Source organism: Suncus etruscus, chromosome 4, assembly GCF_024139225.1.
Source record: "Suncus etruscus isolate mSunEtr1 chromosome 4, mSunEtr1.pri.cur, whole genome shotgun sequence".
In the NCBI taxonomy this organism is placed as follows: Eukaryota; Metazoa; Chordata; class Mammalia; order Eulipotyphla; family Soricidae; genus Suncus; species Suncus etruscus.
Genome location: NC_064851.1, coordinates 140,123,412 through 140,136,513, shown reverse-complemented (window position 1 = coordinate 140,136,513; position 13,102 = coordinate 140,123,412). Strand labels below are relative to the sequence as shown.

Sequence of the window (13,102 nt, the reverse complement as noted above, 5' to 3'; positions counted from 1 at the left end):
TCAACAACATTTTTTAAGTTATAAAAATCTCCTCCCTCCTATCATGGATTTTGAGAACAATCTGACAAGTCATAGCTCTGTCCCTGCCAACTCTCTTTTCTAAAGCCCCAAGATGACCCTGAATGCACAGTACTATATCACTCTGTCTTGTTTCAAGAGCATGAACTCTCTGCACTCACAGGTTATTCAACTTGGCTGCTTCATGCTGCACTCTGACAGGCAAAAATGACATGTCTCAAAAACAATGCACCTTACTAATGCATCTCGTACTCTTTAAGGATTGCCTAAGATGCTCTTGACGCATTTCATTACAGCAGATCAGACTAATTGGAGAAATCTTTTCATGAAGATTTCCACCGTGTCCTGAACAAAATAGAACTACCCTTCCTAAGTGCTCAAGACCTGAATGTACAATTAGGCAGGACAGCAAGAATGTACCATTATGAGAGGTGAAGAACTAGAGGTGTGCAAAGACTTGATGAAGATCCGGAAGAACCAATGAAGAACCAATGTGGGGGGGGGGAAGTAGCTAAAGGACCAGGAGAAAGAGCTGGAGAAAGATAACAGGGAGTTTGGGAGCTGCAGAGTAAAGAGGGTCTTTAAAGAAGAGGGGGGCCATGGACCACCTAGTGGGGAAAAGACTACAAAATCCTCCTCCTTTCTGTAGGTTTTATTGATATGATAAATAATGGTTTAATGTTTTACTTTCAAACTGTCCAATATGAAATGAATTAATTTCAATTTCAGCAGGACTAGCAAAGGCTGAGGTTTAATGTCTCCCACTTTAGGATTTATCAATCCAGCTCAAGGGAGCTGTTGTTGCAGGGCACTATACTACCAGGAGTTTACAAGCTCATTCGATTCTCTGCCATCCTGAGCATCCCTGTCACTGACTGTGCCTCCACACAACTGGGTACTAAAAGTGCAAACCGAGAAAGAGACTATTCCAAACTCTATGAAAAAAAATGCCTTTTGGGGATCTTGAGCCCACCCCTTCTCCTTATTTAGTATCAGCTTGCTCTCTACTTACAAAGTTTAGGAGCAGTTTGGAGATTAGTTTCTGTGGTTTGTGGCTGAGTTGCTGACTTAGGTGTTTTCATCTCAGGGTTCCTTGTGGGTGAAGGGAAGGCTGGTGCAGTGGAAGGCAGGAAAGAAAAAGCAAATATACGATTCTTCGGGGTGGGTGCCAAGGGCGGTTCAGAGGCTGCAACACCATTGTCAACTTGTGCTGTAACTTGAACCTCCGTTTCAGATTGAGCCCTAGAGACAGGTGAAGTGTGTGTCTCAGATGGTACCCACACAGCTGAGGCTGCTGTTGGGTCCAGAGAGATAATAGGGTCCTGGCCTAACCCCCCAGGGTCAAGGTGAGTCGGAGAGTCATACTCAAATATCTTGTCCACAAAGACCCACTTGAGGCCAGCAATGCAGAGGCAAAGGCTCACCAGGCAAGCCAGAATGGGGACAATGCAGATTTTCTCCGAGTTGAGGCAACCTCTCAGACGCTCAGCTTCCAGGCACACACAACAGGGAACTGCCAGGCCCACCAGTCCACGGATTCTCCCATCTTCAGTCTGAGTCTCTGGCATGTCTTCTGCTGCTGGAAGCCCATCCAGAGATGGGTCTGTACTGAGCTGGGTGGAGGGGCTGGAGGACCTCTCCGCAGCGGCCTCGGACATGTCTGGGGAATAAATCTCCATCGGCTCACCTCCAGAAGGCCTGGCCTCTCTCGCGGTCCATTACCACGCCAAGCCCCCCCCCAACCAAATGAGACAGCATCTTACAGGGGGAAATCGATAAGTCTTCCAAGTCCAAGGCCATTATCCAAAGCAAGAGGAGTTCAGGAGAAAGCCGGGGGGTTGGGGGAGTGGAAAAAAAGCTTCTAGCAACTAACAAGTCAAAGTAACCTGGTAATTCTTGCCTGCTGTTTCTGGGCCACTTTGGCAGTTCTTTTAAAGGCTTCTCCCAACCATCCTGGTAAGGTAGGTAGGTCCGGAGGACAAGGATGGGTGGCCCAAAGAGAAACAGGAGCTGAGCAGAGAGTCGATTAAGTAAACCAGTAGCCCAAAGTGAAAGGCATGTTTCTCACCTCGGGCATCTGAAGCTGCTGGGTGCTGAGATGGAGAAAACAACTGTCATGCAGGAGAAGTAAAAGCAAAAACAGGACCAGCGGCGGCGGCAGCGGCGGCAGCAGCGGCGGCGGCAGCAGAGGCAGCAGTGACAGTAGCAACAGCATCCTGTTGTGTTAACGCGGCGGCGGAAAGCGGCTGAATCATTACAGAGCAGCAGGTGCCTGCCCTCCCAGCATCACTGCGAACTGGACCATCGCGGAGGGCTCAGAAGGGAAGAGCGCGGCCAAGAGGGGCGGTAACTCCCTTCCTGCCTCCACCCCCAGCCCCCCACCACCACTCCTCTTTGTCCTTCTTGAGCGCTCATTCACTTTCTTCCTCTGCAGCTCTTCCTTGGGCTGGCTGCTTCTTCCCTGGCTCTCTCTAGCTTTCCCTTCCACAGTCAAAAGACTTTGGCTCCCTTGTTCTCTCTTCTCTTACACGCCCTTCTTCTTTCGCCTTTTCTTCTTCTCTCTCTCTCTCTCTCTCTCTCTCTCTCTCTCTCTCTCTCTCTCTCTCTCTCTCTCTCTCTCTCTCTCTCTCTCTCTCTCTCTCTCTCTCTCTCTCTCTCTCTCTCTCTCTCTCTCTCTCTCTCTCTCTCTCTCTCTCTCTCTCTCTCTTTCTTTCTTCTACTCCGACCCCCCCCCCCCAGAACTGCTGCTGCTTGTCTGAGTAAAATCAGGATACCCAGCAACACAGGACTGCCAGTGACTTCCTATTTTATCCAATTAGAAGGAATAAAGGCCATCAAATCAAAGAGAAGCAGGCAGGCTACAGTTAAGCTTAGACCTTACCACTTTGCTGCTGTTCTGTACAAAAGCGACCCCACTTTGCCGCCCCATCTTGTTTGTTTTCAGTCTTGCTAGCTCTTTTTTTTTCCTTCACCCCACAGTTGAGTCAGAAAAAGCCAGAGAATCGATGCTAGCACTCTAACAAAGCTGGGATGGGAAGGGGTGGCAGGGCTGGGGGGTGGGGTGGGTAGGTGGGACCTTATGGGTTGGACCTGAGGCTTGGCAAAGTCTGATATCTGATTCCTCCCTGGAGAGGTAAGCTTTTCAAAAGCAATTTCTTCCTGCCTGCTGCTGGGAGATAGCATTCTTTCCCTAGTCCTCAAATAAGTTTGCTCCCCATGTGAACTGCTATTACCTGATTTCAAGCAAGAGTCAGAACATTTTTCCTAACCATGGACAGCGCTGCCTGCAGAACTGGCCTCCCAGCACCAAGGCTGAGTAGATACAGGAGGCAATAAAGAATAGGGAGAATTTCTGGTGGCCTGGTGGAACTTCTGGCAGCCCCTTTAAATGTCATCTCTTCATCCCACCCACAGCTGCCCTAGACTAAGGTCATGCTAATAAGAAACACTGGTGGTAGTAGCAGAGTTAGCAAGGGAGCAAAGGCTACCACTTCATCTCGAAATTAGCCTTCATGGTGACTCCACACTGCGGAGTGCTGAATTCCCTCGGCGCTGTAATATGTACCACATGTCCTCAGCTATTACCGCACTGCATGTATTAAGAAGAGTTTTCTGTAAGAGCCTGCCTACTGAATTAGGTTTCAGTGGCTTTAGCTTACAAATAGTTTCTGTGCCTGACTTTCCCTCTGCTTAAAAACAGCAGTTTTTAAGAAGGAATACATTGTCCTTAACAGAAAACAGAGCCTTGATCCTGCCCCTCCCTCCATGTCTGTCTGCCCACACCACATGCAGCTGGACCATGAAGCCACGCTTTATTGTGATTATCTATCAGGATGGTGTCCCAAAACCAGCTTGTTCACCTATGTCAACCAGAATTTTGACACCACCTTTTAAACATACATGATGTATTTAATCATAGAGTCTCCGAAAACAATGAAATTTAGAGTTCAAATCCTGAATAGAAATTTGCTTTAAGTACATTCTATTTTGACTTGCAGTATTTTCACTGCTTCAAAAGAATTCTAAGCTTTGAGTAGTCATGGTAAGCTCATTAATGTTTCAGTTCAATAAAACTACTTCATAATAATAAAAAATGTAAAATGGAATTGCTGTCTTAAAATCTATTTGCAGAACTATAAGAATATAAGTAAGAATATACAAACCTCAAGCATTTTGTCTAATTGTAATTGCTACTTATACAAGCTTATGGGTAAAATGAGTTATCCTTAAGTTTATCTTTATAGAATCTGCACTTACCTGATCAGAATCAATAATTAAAATAATTCTCTATTCCTACATTCTAGCTTTTTTCTCTCTATTTCATTTTTTATGCCAGTGAGAACCTGAGGATTCTATCAATAAATGTGAAATTTCCTATCATAGAAAATCTGTAATTGAAACCTTTGCAGTATTGAAAATGAGACCTAAATTTAATTATAGGTTATTAATGTAAATACTTAAAAATAAGCAGATAAAATATACCAAATTAGGACAATTTATAATTGTTTCAAAGGTCACCCAATTATATATGTGGCACTTAACTCCTCAATTTGGCCCCAATCCAATATTATGTTCAAGTGTAATACATTAACATTTCTTCTACCACCAAGGTCATACAAATTTCAGAATAGAAATAGGTTCAGGATGCCCTACATCACATTGTTTGGAAAAGATGCAGTTGCTCATAGCTAAGGAAAAGGGTAATTTGCAACAGTAACAACTATTCACCTCACCTTTATTATTTTCAGCGGACAAAGAAATTGCTAGTTATTATTCTATTTGCTATAATCCAGGCACTTGCAAGGCAAAGAATATACAAAGCTAAGGTAAAACATCAGAAAAATCTTGGGGGCGGCTACAGTTGTTCTTACCCCTGAGTTATCAAATTAGATTGGCTACATATGTGTTATATCAGGAAATGGATTCTGTGAACCTTAGACACCCTTGGTACTGAGGTCAGCTTACAGAGAGCCAGAATCCCATAAAGTTGTTTCCCACCAAATTGGAAAGGGGAGGTAATTGAGAAAATGAGGCAATGAATAAATGAAATTTGCTCTTAGTTTTACTCTTGGGACTAGTACCCAGAAGTTGATTTTGTTCCCTTATCAAATACTCTATAGTAATAAAATGAGGAAATGTAGTATAAATTCTATTCATAGGAAAAATTACAAGACTATGTTATTTTAACCCTTTAGGCTTCACTCTTAAAAACTCAGAAATATTTGTCATGTCATCTAAAATTTAGCAAAGGAACATTTTGCTATCTTTTAAAAATAACTTTACCAACTCCTTCATAATAATCAAATCTCTACATTATTGAGCCCTTCAGATAGCACATTTACTCTATTAGCTCCTAAAATAAGTTATTTCTGATCTCACTGTATTATATCATATTCAATTCTGAAAATAAAGAGACAGACCCATGCAACAGGTAACCTAGCCATATGCCTAGAGACATTATGTGATAGAATGAAGATTTGAACAATTCTAACATGTTATTTCACTGAACAATGCTTTTGTTTTTAATCAGAAGAAAGCACAAAGAGACCTGAGGCATAGTACAGGGAATAAGGTACTTGCTTTTTATTTACAGCCAACCAACATTTGATCCCTAACAGTACATATAGGTCCCTCAATCACTACCAAAAGTGATACCTAAACTCCAAGCTAGGAGTAAAATAAATAAGCAAATCAGAAAGTTTAGCAATAAAGAGTATTGATGAGTAAATGAACTTAATATGCTTATTTTCCAAAAGAAATTTCTATAAGTTTAGTTAATAACCTTCAGGAGTTATAGAGGTTAGATATATACTAGTAAATACTATATAGTTTATTTATTTTATAAGAGTGCCGAAGTTATCATTTTATACTTTCAGTGCTTCTCTACTTGACTCATCACCAGAATAACAAGATCCCTCCACCATTATCTTACTGTTCCTTCCCCTCATCCCTGAGCATTCTTATCTACTTATACCTTAAAGTAAATGAGCTCTTCCATAGTCCCAGTCTCCAAGCTTTCTTTCAGAAGCTTTTTAGTTATGCATTACTGTGAAACAAACTACCTAGAAATTGCCTTAAACAACAATTGCATTATAATCTCACTAGTGTACAGGGGTTCAGTTCAGTGGTTCTTCTGCTCCATTTGATGTCAGCAGGTGCTAAAACCAGCTGGAAGTGCAACTGGGCTGAAACATTCAATATGATTCACACACTGGACTGGTTAATACCAGATGTCATCTGGGAGCTGTAGTGGAGCTGCTGGATGGAGCAGCAACACATGCCTCTCCATGTGGCTTGGACTCACAGCCTGGTGGCTGGCCTCTGAGAAGATCCCCAAAAAGGAGAAAATGCAGCTGTCAGTCTTGGAGATGGAAGCTACACAGCTTAATTTCACTGTGTCTCATTGGTTATGAAATCAAAGTACCAACTGAAATTCAAGGACAGGAGAAATTAATCTTGATAGGAAAAAGTGACAATGAATTTAGAGCCACAATTAATCGACAGCACAAATAAAATGTTATTTAGTAAACCTGGGTCAAGAAACATATAATAATATATGTTATCAAGCAATGTATATTTCTTGTACATATCTCTAATCTTTCACAATATTTTAGTTTCTTTCTAAGCCAATGAGATGAGGTGGGAAACCAAAATGTAGCATTCAAAAAACTCAAATTTTTGGCATAATTCAAAACAGTTGTGTCTATTTACTTCTGCATCAATTTTTATGTATTTTAATATAAGTAGGTAGCATATACCCAGCACATAAAAATAGATGGTAAATGCCATTTTTCTTAGGCAATATTAAATCTTATTTTCTCTTTTTGAAATATTTTATCAGCATTTTGGCTATTTTACCAATGGCAATTTCTCTCTCAATAAATGTATCCTTCATAGATTATAAATGAAATGAATGTATAAATTATGTTTTTCATTAATTAATTAGGAAATAATGACTAAGAATGCTTCTGTCCTAAACGTAACTTAAAAGATTCCACCAGGGTTGAGGAGATAGTACAGGGGATAACGCACATCCCCTGCAAGTGGCCAACTCTTTCAATTCCTGGTGACACTATAGGGTCCCTGAGCTTTTCTGTGTACAGCCTTGAAAGATTCCAAGAACCACAGGTGTGCTATGTGTATCTCTTGAGCCACAGGGCCCATGCAGCACAATATACTTGAACTGTTGCAATAATCTGAGTTTTATTGGTTGAGAATCCCCATGAAGGACCTTCAAGCCTCTTGAACCTACCCTCCCTCCATTCCTTCCTTCCTTCCTTCCTTCCTCCCTCCATTCCTTCCTTCCTTCCTTCCTTCCTTCCTTCCTTCCTTCCTTCCTTCCTTCCTTCCTTCCTTCCTTCCTTCCTTCCTTCCTTCCTTTCCTCCTCCTTCCTTTCCTCCCTCCCTCCCTCCCTCCTCCCTCCCTCCCTACCTGCCTTCCTGCCTTTGTTCCTGCCTGCCTTTCTTTCTGCCTTCCTTTTCTTTCTTTCTTCCTAATAAGAGCAGCAGTGCTCTTAATTAATTATGCCACATATCAAAGACTACAGAAGACAATTATTTGAAAGTCAAGTTTATTAGAACTTTATTTACTATTATCTATTAAATAGTTTATTACTATTTATCTATTCATGCTAGAGTTGTGGTGTCCACTCAATGCATGCACTTGTTTAGTTATACTTTATTCTTTTATTATACAATTATTGAATTAACATAGGTTCACAAAACTGCAAATGTTTATGTTTTATGGTTAAAAGTATTTCCATAACATGCCCACTAGCAAAGTGCCAATAATGCATCCCAATCCATGGAATGCTTCCTTGGCTTACTTTTAAGGTTGAAATACAAAAATTATAGTGTCTTTAATTAACTGATAATCTTTTCTCATTTCTTTTTTTAATATTTAAATTTCCTCTACACTCATCTTAATATTTTAATGTGGTACACACATCTTAATATTTTAATGTAGTACAGATGTGCGTTATCAAATTTACCAATTGACCCAAATATGTCTTGTTTGAAATTGTCATATTCAACAACCCTTAACTTTTAGTACATAGATTTTCTTTTCAGAGAATATAAAGTTGAAAATAAACTAATATTTAAATGATTTTCCTATTCTTTATCCATTACTAATATAAAAAACAAAAACCCATATCTTATTTGTTTTTTGCATATTATTTTTAAATGTTCAATGAGATTTAATTCATTCCTCTTATTGGGTAAGTATTTTGTCCTCAATTTGATGATGAGTCAGAACTGATGACTCTTACTCAGTAAAATTTTCTCAGAAGATAACTTTCTTAATTAAAAAATTATTTTATGAGATGCTCTATCAAATGTTTAATATTGATTGTGGATCTGTGTTGTCTTTTGTAAGAAAACGATCAATTGTTTCTGGCACATTTTGTCTTTCATAACTCAGGATACAGTAAATGACCTCAAATCTGAATATATGAGCATTTTACATTGAAAATATTTTATTGTGAGAGTTAAAATGAGTATATTTTGATAAAATCTATTAATTTCTTACTTCTCCAATGTAATGTCATTAGGTATAGCCAAACAGGTTCTATTACTTTTAATTTTACTGGTTCTTTTCTGTTAAAACTATACTGAATGTTTTCTGAAATTAGATGCAGATGGCTTTGTATAAGAGTGTGATAAATGCCATTAATATATTCACTTATTTTAAGTGGCTAACTTTATGTAAATTCCTATTTATTAAATCAACTACAGAGGATAACTCATTATTTTAGATTCTCCAGCATTTAATTTTAAAAGAAAAATGTTTTATCTGAACAGTTTTACTGGTAAACAGCATGAAAGTAATGAGACTTGTTATATACAGGTTGTTCTATTTTCTAGAAAAACTTAATATAACATATGGCATTGAACCTTTGACAATCATTAATTATGTACTGAAAACTCTGAAGATGGTGTAATACTGTCTTCATTGAAACTCTAAAGATCATGCATATCAGAAATTGATTTATTACTGAGACTTTCTATTAAAAATAATTTTTATAAAAAATAAAGACCAGGGGCAGGAGAGATAGTACAGAAGTAGGGCTTTTGCCTTGCGAGCAGCCATTCCAGGACCAATGGTGGTTCGAATCCTGGCATCCCATAGGGTCCCCTGTGACTGCCAGGAGCAATTTCTGCACAGAGCCAGGAATAATTCCTGAGTGCCACTGGGCGTGGCCCATAAACAAACAAACAAAAACAAAACAAAAAATTAAGACCAATAATTCAGTATTACTTTTTATATTCAAAATATTATCTCAATGGTTCAACTTCATTCTATTTACTTTTTTAGAATGACTAGAAAAAGGAGCAAAGTAAGAAAGGCAAGTAGTTACTATTCTAATTATTTTGAATTCTTTAATTTCTACACAAGTGAGCACTTATAAAAAAAAAGTATGATAAACTTAACTCCAGAATGTGAGTTAAAGAAAAACTTAAATGTTATTTCTGTTACTGCCACTTATCTGGCTACTACCTAGAGCATGCCTGACAATGTGAAGCCCTCTGCAGGTGAGGAAATGGTGTTAAATGGTCACAGTAAAAATTTATATAAAAAAAAACAATGAATGAACTATGGGAAAACACTCTAAGTACATACTAACTCCATACTATGTTTAACTTGTACAAATACAAGTATATGACAATATTTTATGTGTGTGGTTCTGGGAATTGATCAGAGGGCTCTATCCAAGCAAGGCTAGTTCTCCCTACAATAGAACTACATCCCCAGCCCCAAAACAAATGTTTCAGTTATAGATTACATGTAATGAAAAGATGAGAACCCAAAACAATGTTATTTTTACACGAACTACTTTGATCTTATATGGATAGATGACCATTTATAAGTTTTCCAGAGTGACAACAGCTGAATTAATTACCTTGAATAAACATTTTTGTTTTGCTTCATTACTATTTACCACTATAATTAAATCCAGGGCACAAATTAGCATTGCTATAAGGGAATTTGTTGTTTTACCTTCAAGAGGTAAAGACAAGTGCAACAAAAATACAAGGAATAATCAGAAGGGGCGTGGTTGATCAGGGTTGCTCTCAATGGTTCTAGGGGCCTCATGCAGTGGGAGGGATCAAGTATCACATGCAAGGCAAGTGACTGGAGCCTTGTACTATATCTCTAATTGCTTGTATCTTTATTGAAAACACCATAATTAACTTTCATTGTGATAATTTGGTAGAGTAAGAAGAATTAATCACCATAAGGAATCATTTTTTTTTTTTTTTTGTATTTGGGCCATACCCGGCGGTGCTCAGGGGTTACTCCTGGCTGTCTGCTCAGAAATAGCTCCTGGCAGGCACGGGGGACCATATGGGACACCGGGATTCGAACCAACCACCTTTGGTCCTGGATTGGCTGCTTGCAAGGCAAACGCCGCTGTGCTATCTCTCCGGGCCCCAGGTATCTGGTTTTTAAATCTCTTTCTTCATATAGAAAGTTAGGTATGAGAAATTCTACAGAATAAATCAATTATAAATTATTTATGAGGGCACCATTTGTGGGGGCTGATCTGGGAGCAGTTCTCACACACTCCGAGCACTGTCTGCGCACCCTCAGCAACCAATAAACAAGGGTAAAGCATCTATTTAAGCACAGACAAGAATACCTTATGTATTCCCTTTTAAATATAGGCCAATATTTTTCATCTGAAAGGATTTACCAGAAGCACCTTACACTCACATTTTTACAGTAAGCCTATATAGCTCCTTCCATGTTGCTAAACAAAATGAAAATTTAAAGTTGCAATGAAAGGGAAAGAGAAATAAAAATAAATGCAACTTCCAGAAATGATCTGGTATTCTGAGCAAGCCATTTATACTGCAATGCTTTAACATCACAAGTCTGATGATTTTCATAGAAGAGGCAGTATTCCATTTAAATTGAAATGCCAGCCTAATATATATATGTGTGCATAGAAATGTGTATATAAATGTATATATGTTCTACTTTTTACTTTTTGGGATGGAGACTTTTTACACATTTTAAATAATATTACTTAAAATATGAATTTGAAAATCATATAAAACATGTTATGGTTTGACCTCATTCCCAGCTGTTTAACACAAAAACAACAGTACACAAAGTTTCTAAAGTCAAATTTGTTTTAAACCAAATCACTTATTTTCTGCTTTCTCATTTATTTCTATTTCAGATGTTTTTTTGGATTTAAGAGTCTTAGGTTCAATGTAAAGATATACAACAATCAAAAATAATGAGACATTTTTATAGATAATACAGCCTTTATTTTATACAAAAAGAATGTATCCATGAGTTAAAAATAATCTAGCTGAAGTTATATCAAAATTAGTATCAAAGTCAAGACTAGAATTCAGATAAATTGATTCATTTTAATTCATCTTATAAGAAAAGCTTTTAAATTCCATAGAGTGGAACAGTCCACTAGAAGATTTAGATTGTTTAACAGCCATGGATTTTCTCTTTGAAAAAGACCTATTTTGACCTTTCACAGTAACTGTTTCTACTTGGAAGTTTATGCTATATAATGTGCCTTTGACCACTTTCTGTCACAAGTACACTGAATAAATATTTAATTCCTTTTCTGGATGTTATTCAGAAAGGGATATCTATATTTGGACTCAATTTTCTAATATCATTTTATCACACTATGGAAGCATATTGAATGTGAGCTGGAGAGACCCAGAATATTTTAAGAGATCAAGATAGAGATGAAAATTTTCAAATTAAATCAGTACAATGAGACTCTAGTGGATGGGGGGGACAGGGGATTTATCATCTGAAAAGAGGATAGTCACTCAAAATAGGAATCAGTCTAATAATGCTGCAAAGGTTCAAACACTTAAGATACCAAAGTCTGCTTGTATCCAAGAACATGTAAGCCAAGCCAGGCTCCCATCTTCTTTTAATTTGGAGTTAGAGGGACAGGATAGGGGAAAGGGTAATTGCCAAGAACAGACCAAAAGAAGGTTGTTGAAGTGTATATGCTGAGTTGTTCTCTGAAATATGAAGCATAAAAAATTCCAGTCCAAATATAATGACTCATTCCAGAAATGCCTACATTTTTGTTGGCATAATCCATCACCTGAATACCCATTTTAAAAATATTACACAATGTAATGATTATACATATTTAGAGGCAAAAATGCATTCATATGAGCAAGGTGCTTGAAATTGCTTTAACAGTAAAAGTTAATAGTTAGATTTTCATAAACAAAATAAAGCAAAATGTCGTCTAAATAGTGGGCATATGTTTTTAATTAAGTTAACATATTTAACCTTTCTGTATACTGAAATTTTTATAAAATGTTGGGGAAAAGTCTTGAGAATTGTTTTCATGATTGTTAATAGCCACTGACAGAATCCATTGTTTTGTGCATATATAAGTATGCAGTAGTAAATTTTACTATAAAAATTCTTTAGCCTAAAACAAACAAATGAAATAAACTATCAATGTCACACTCAGAACTCCTGAGTGTTCAGGTTACCTGAATCCTTCCCCATCCCAACTCTTACTTTCAGAAATTTTCTTTTAAAGTGAATTTCTAGATTATATAAAGACTATCAGATTCATATAATTTGAACCATTCTCTAATGAGAATGAGGACTCTCTTTGTGGAAAATCACAATTTGCTGCAAAAAATACAAGAGCTCTTCCTAATTCCCTCTCGCCATCTCATTTATTGAGAAAAGTTTTTTTTTTAACACTTACTTGAATCATTAGGAAAATAAATAACATGAACACGGAAATTGTAGAGTATATTTTGCTGATAATTTCATAAAGATTAAATAGTGAGTTTCATATGGTCTGGGGGAAAAGATCCTTGGATATTTCATTCTTATTGCATCTCAGAACTTTTCCATGGTCAACTGGCTAGTGAACATGCCAACGACTTTGAAATGGAGATGATGCTTCTTCACTGCAGTATTTCCCACCCAGTTAGGCAGACAGATATTTTACAAAACTATTAAATATTTATGATCTATACAAAGTCCCTCTAAAAGCATCTGTATTTAACTAAATCATGTCACTAACAGCAGGAGGCACGCAAACCAATTTAACCTAGCAGG

General features: G+C 37.7%; 1 protein-coding gene across 3 annotated transcripts in view; it reads right to left on the bottom strand.

The window, feature by feature from the left end:
- Nucleotides 1-13,102, bottom strand: part of NRG1 (neuregulin 1) — a 218,956-nt gene that overhangs the window by 115,202 nt on the left and 90,652 nt on the right. For 2 of the 3 annotated variants that reach the window (XM_049772341.1, XM_049772343.1), the window contains exon 1: nucleotides 1,031-2,363. The exons of the other annotated variant lie outside the window; for it this stretch is intronic. In XM_049772341.1, coding sequence (XP_049628298.1) covers nucleotides 1,031-1,697 — 667 coding nt within the window. In that variant the 5' untranslated portion in view covers nucleotides 1,698-2,363. Of the gene's footprint in view, nucleotides 1-1,030; nucleotides 2,364-13,102 lie in introns of those variants that run through there. 3 annotated transcript variants of the gene reach the window in all.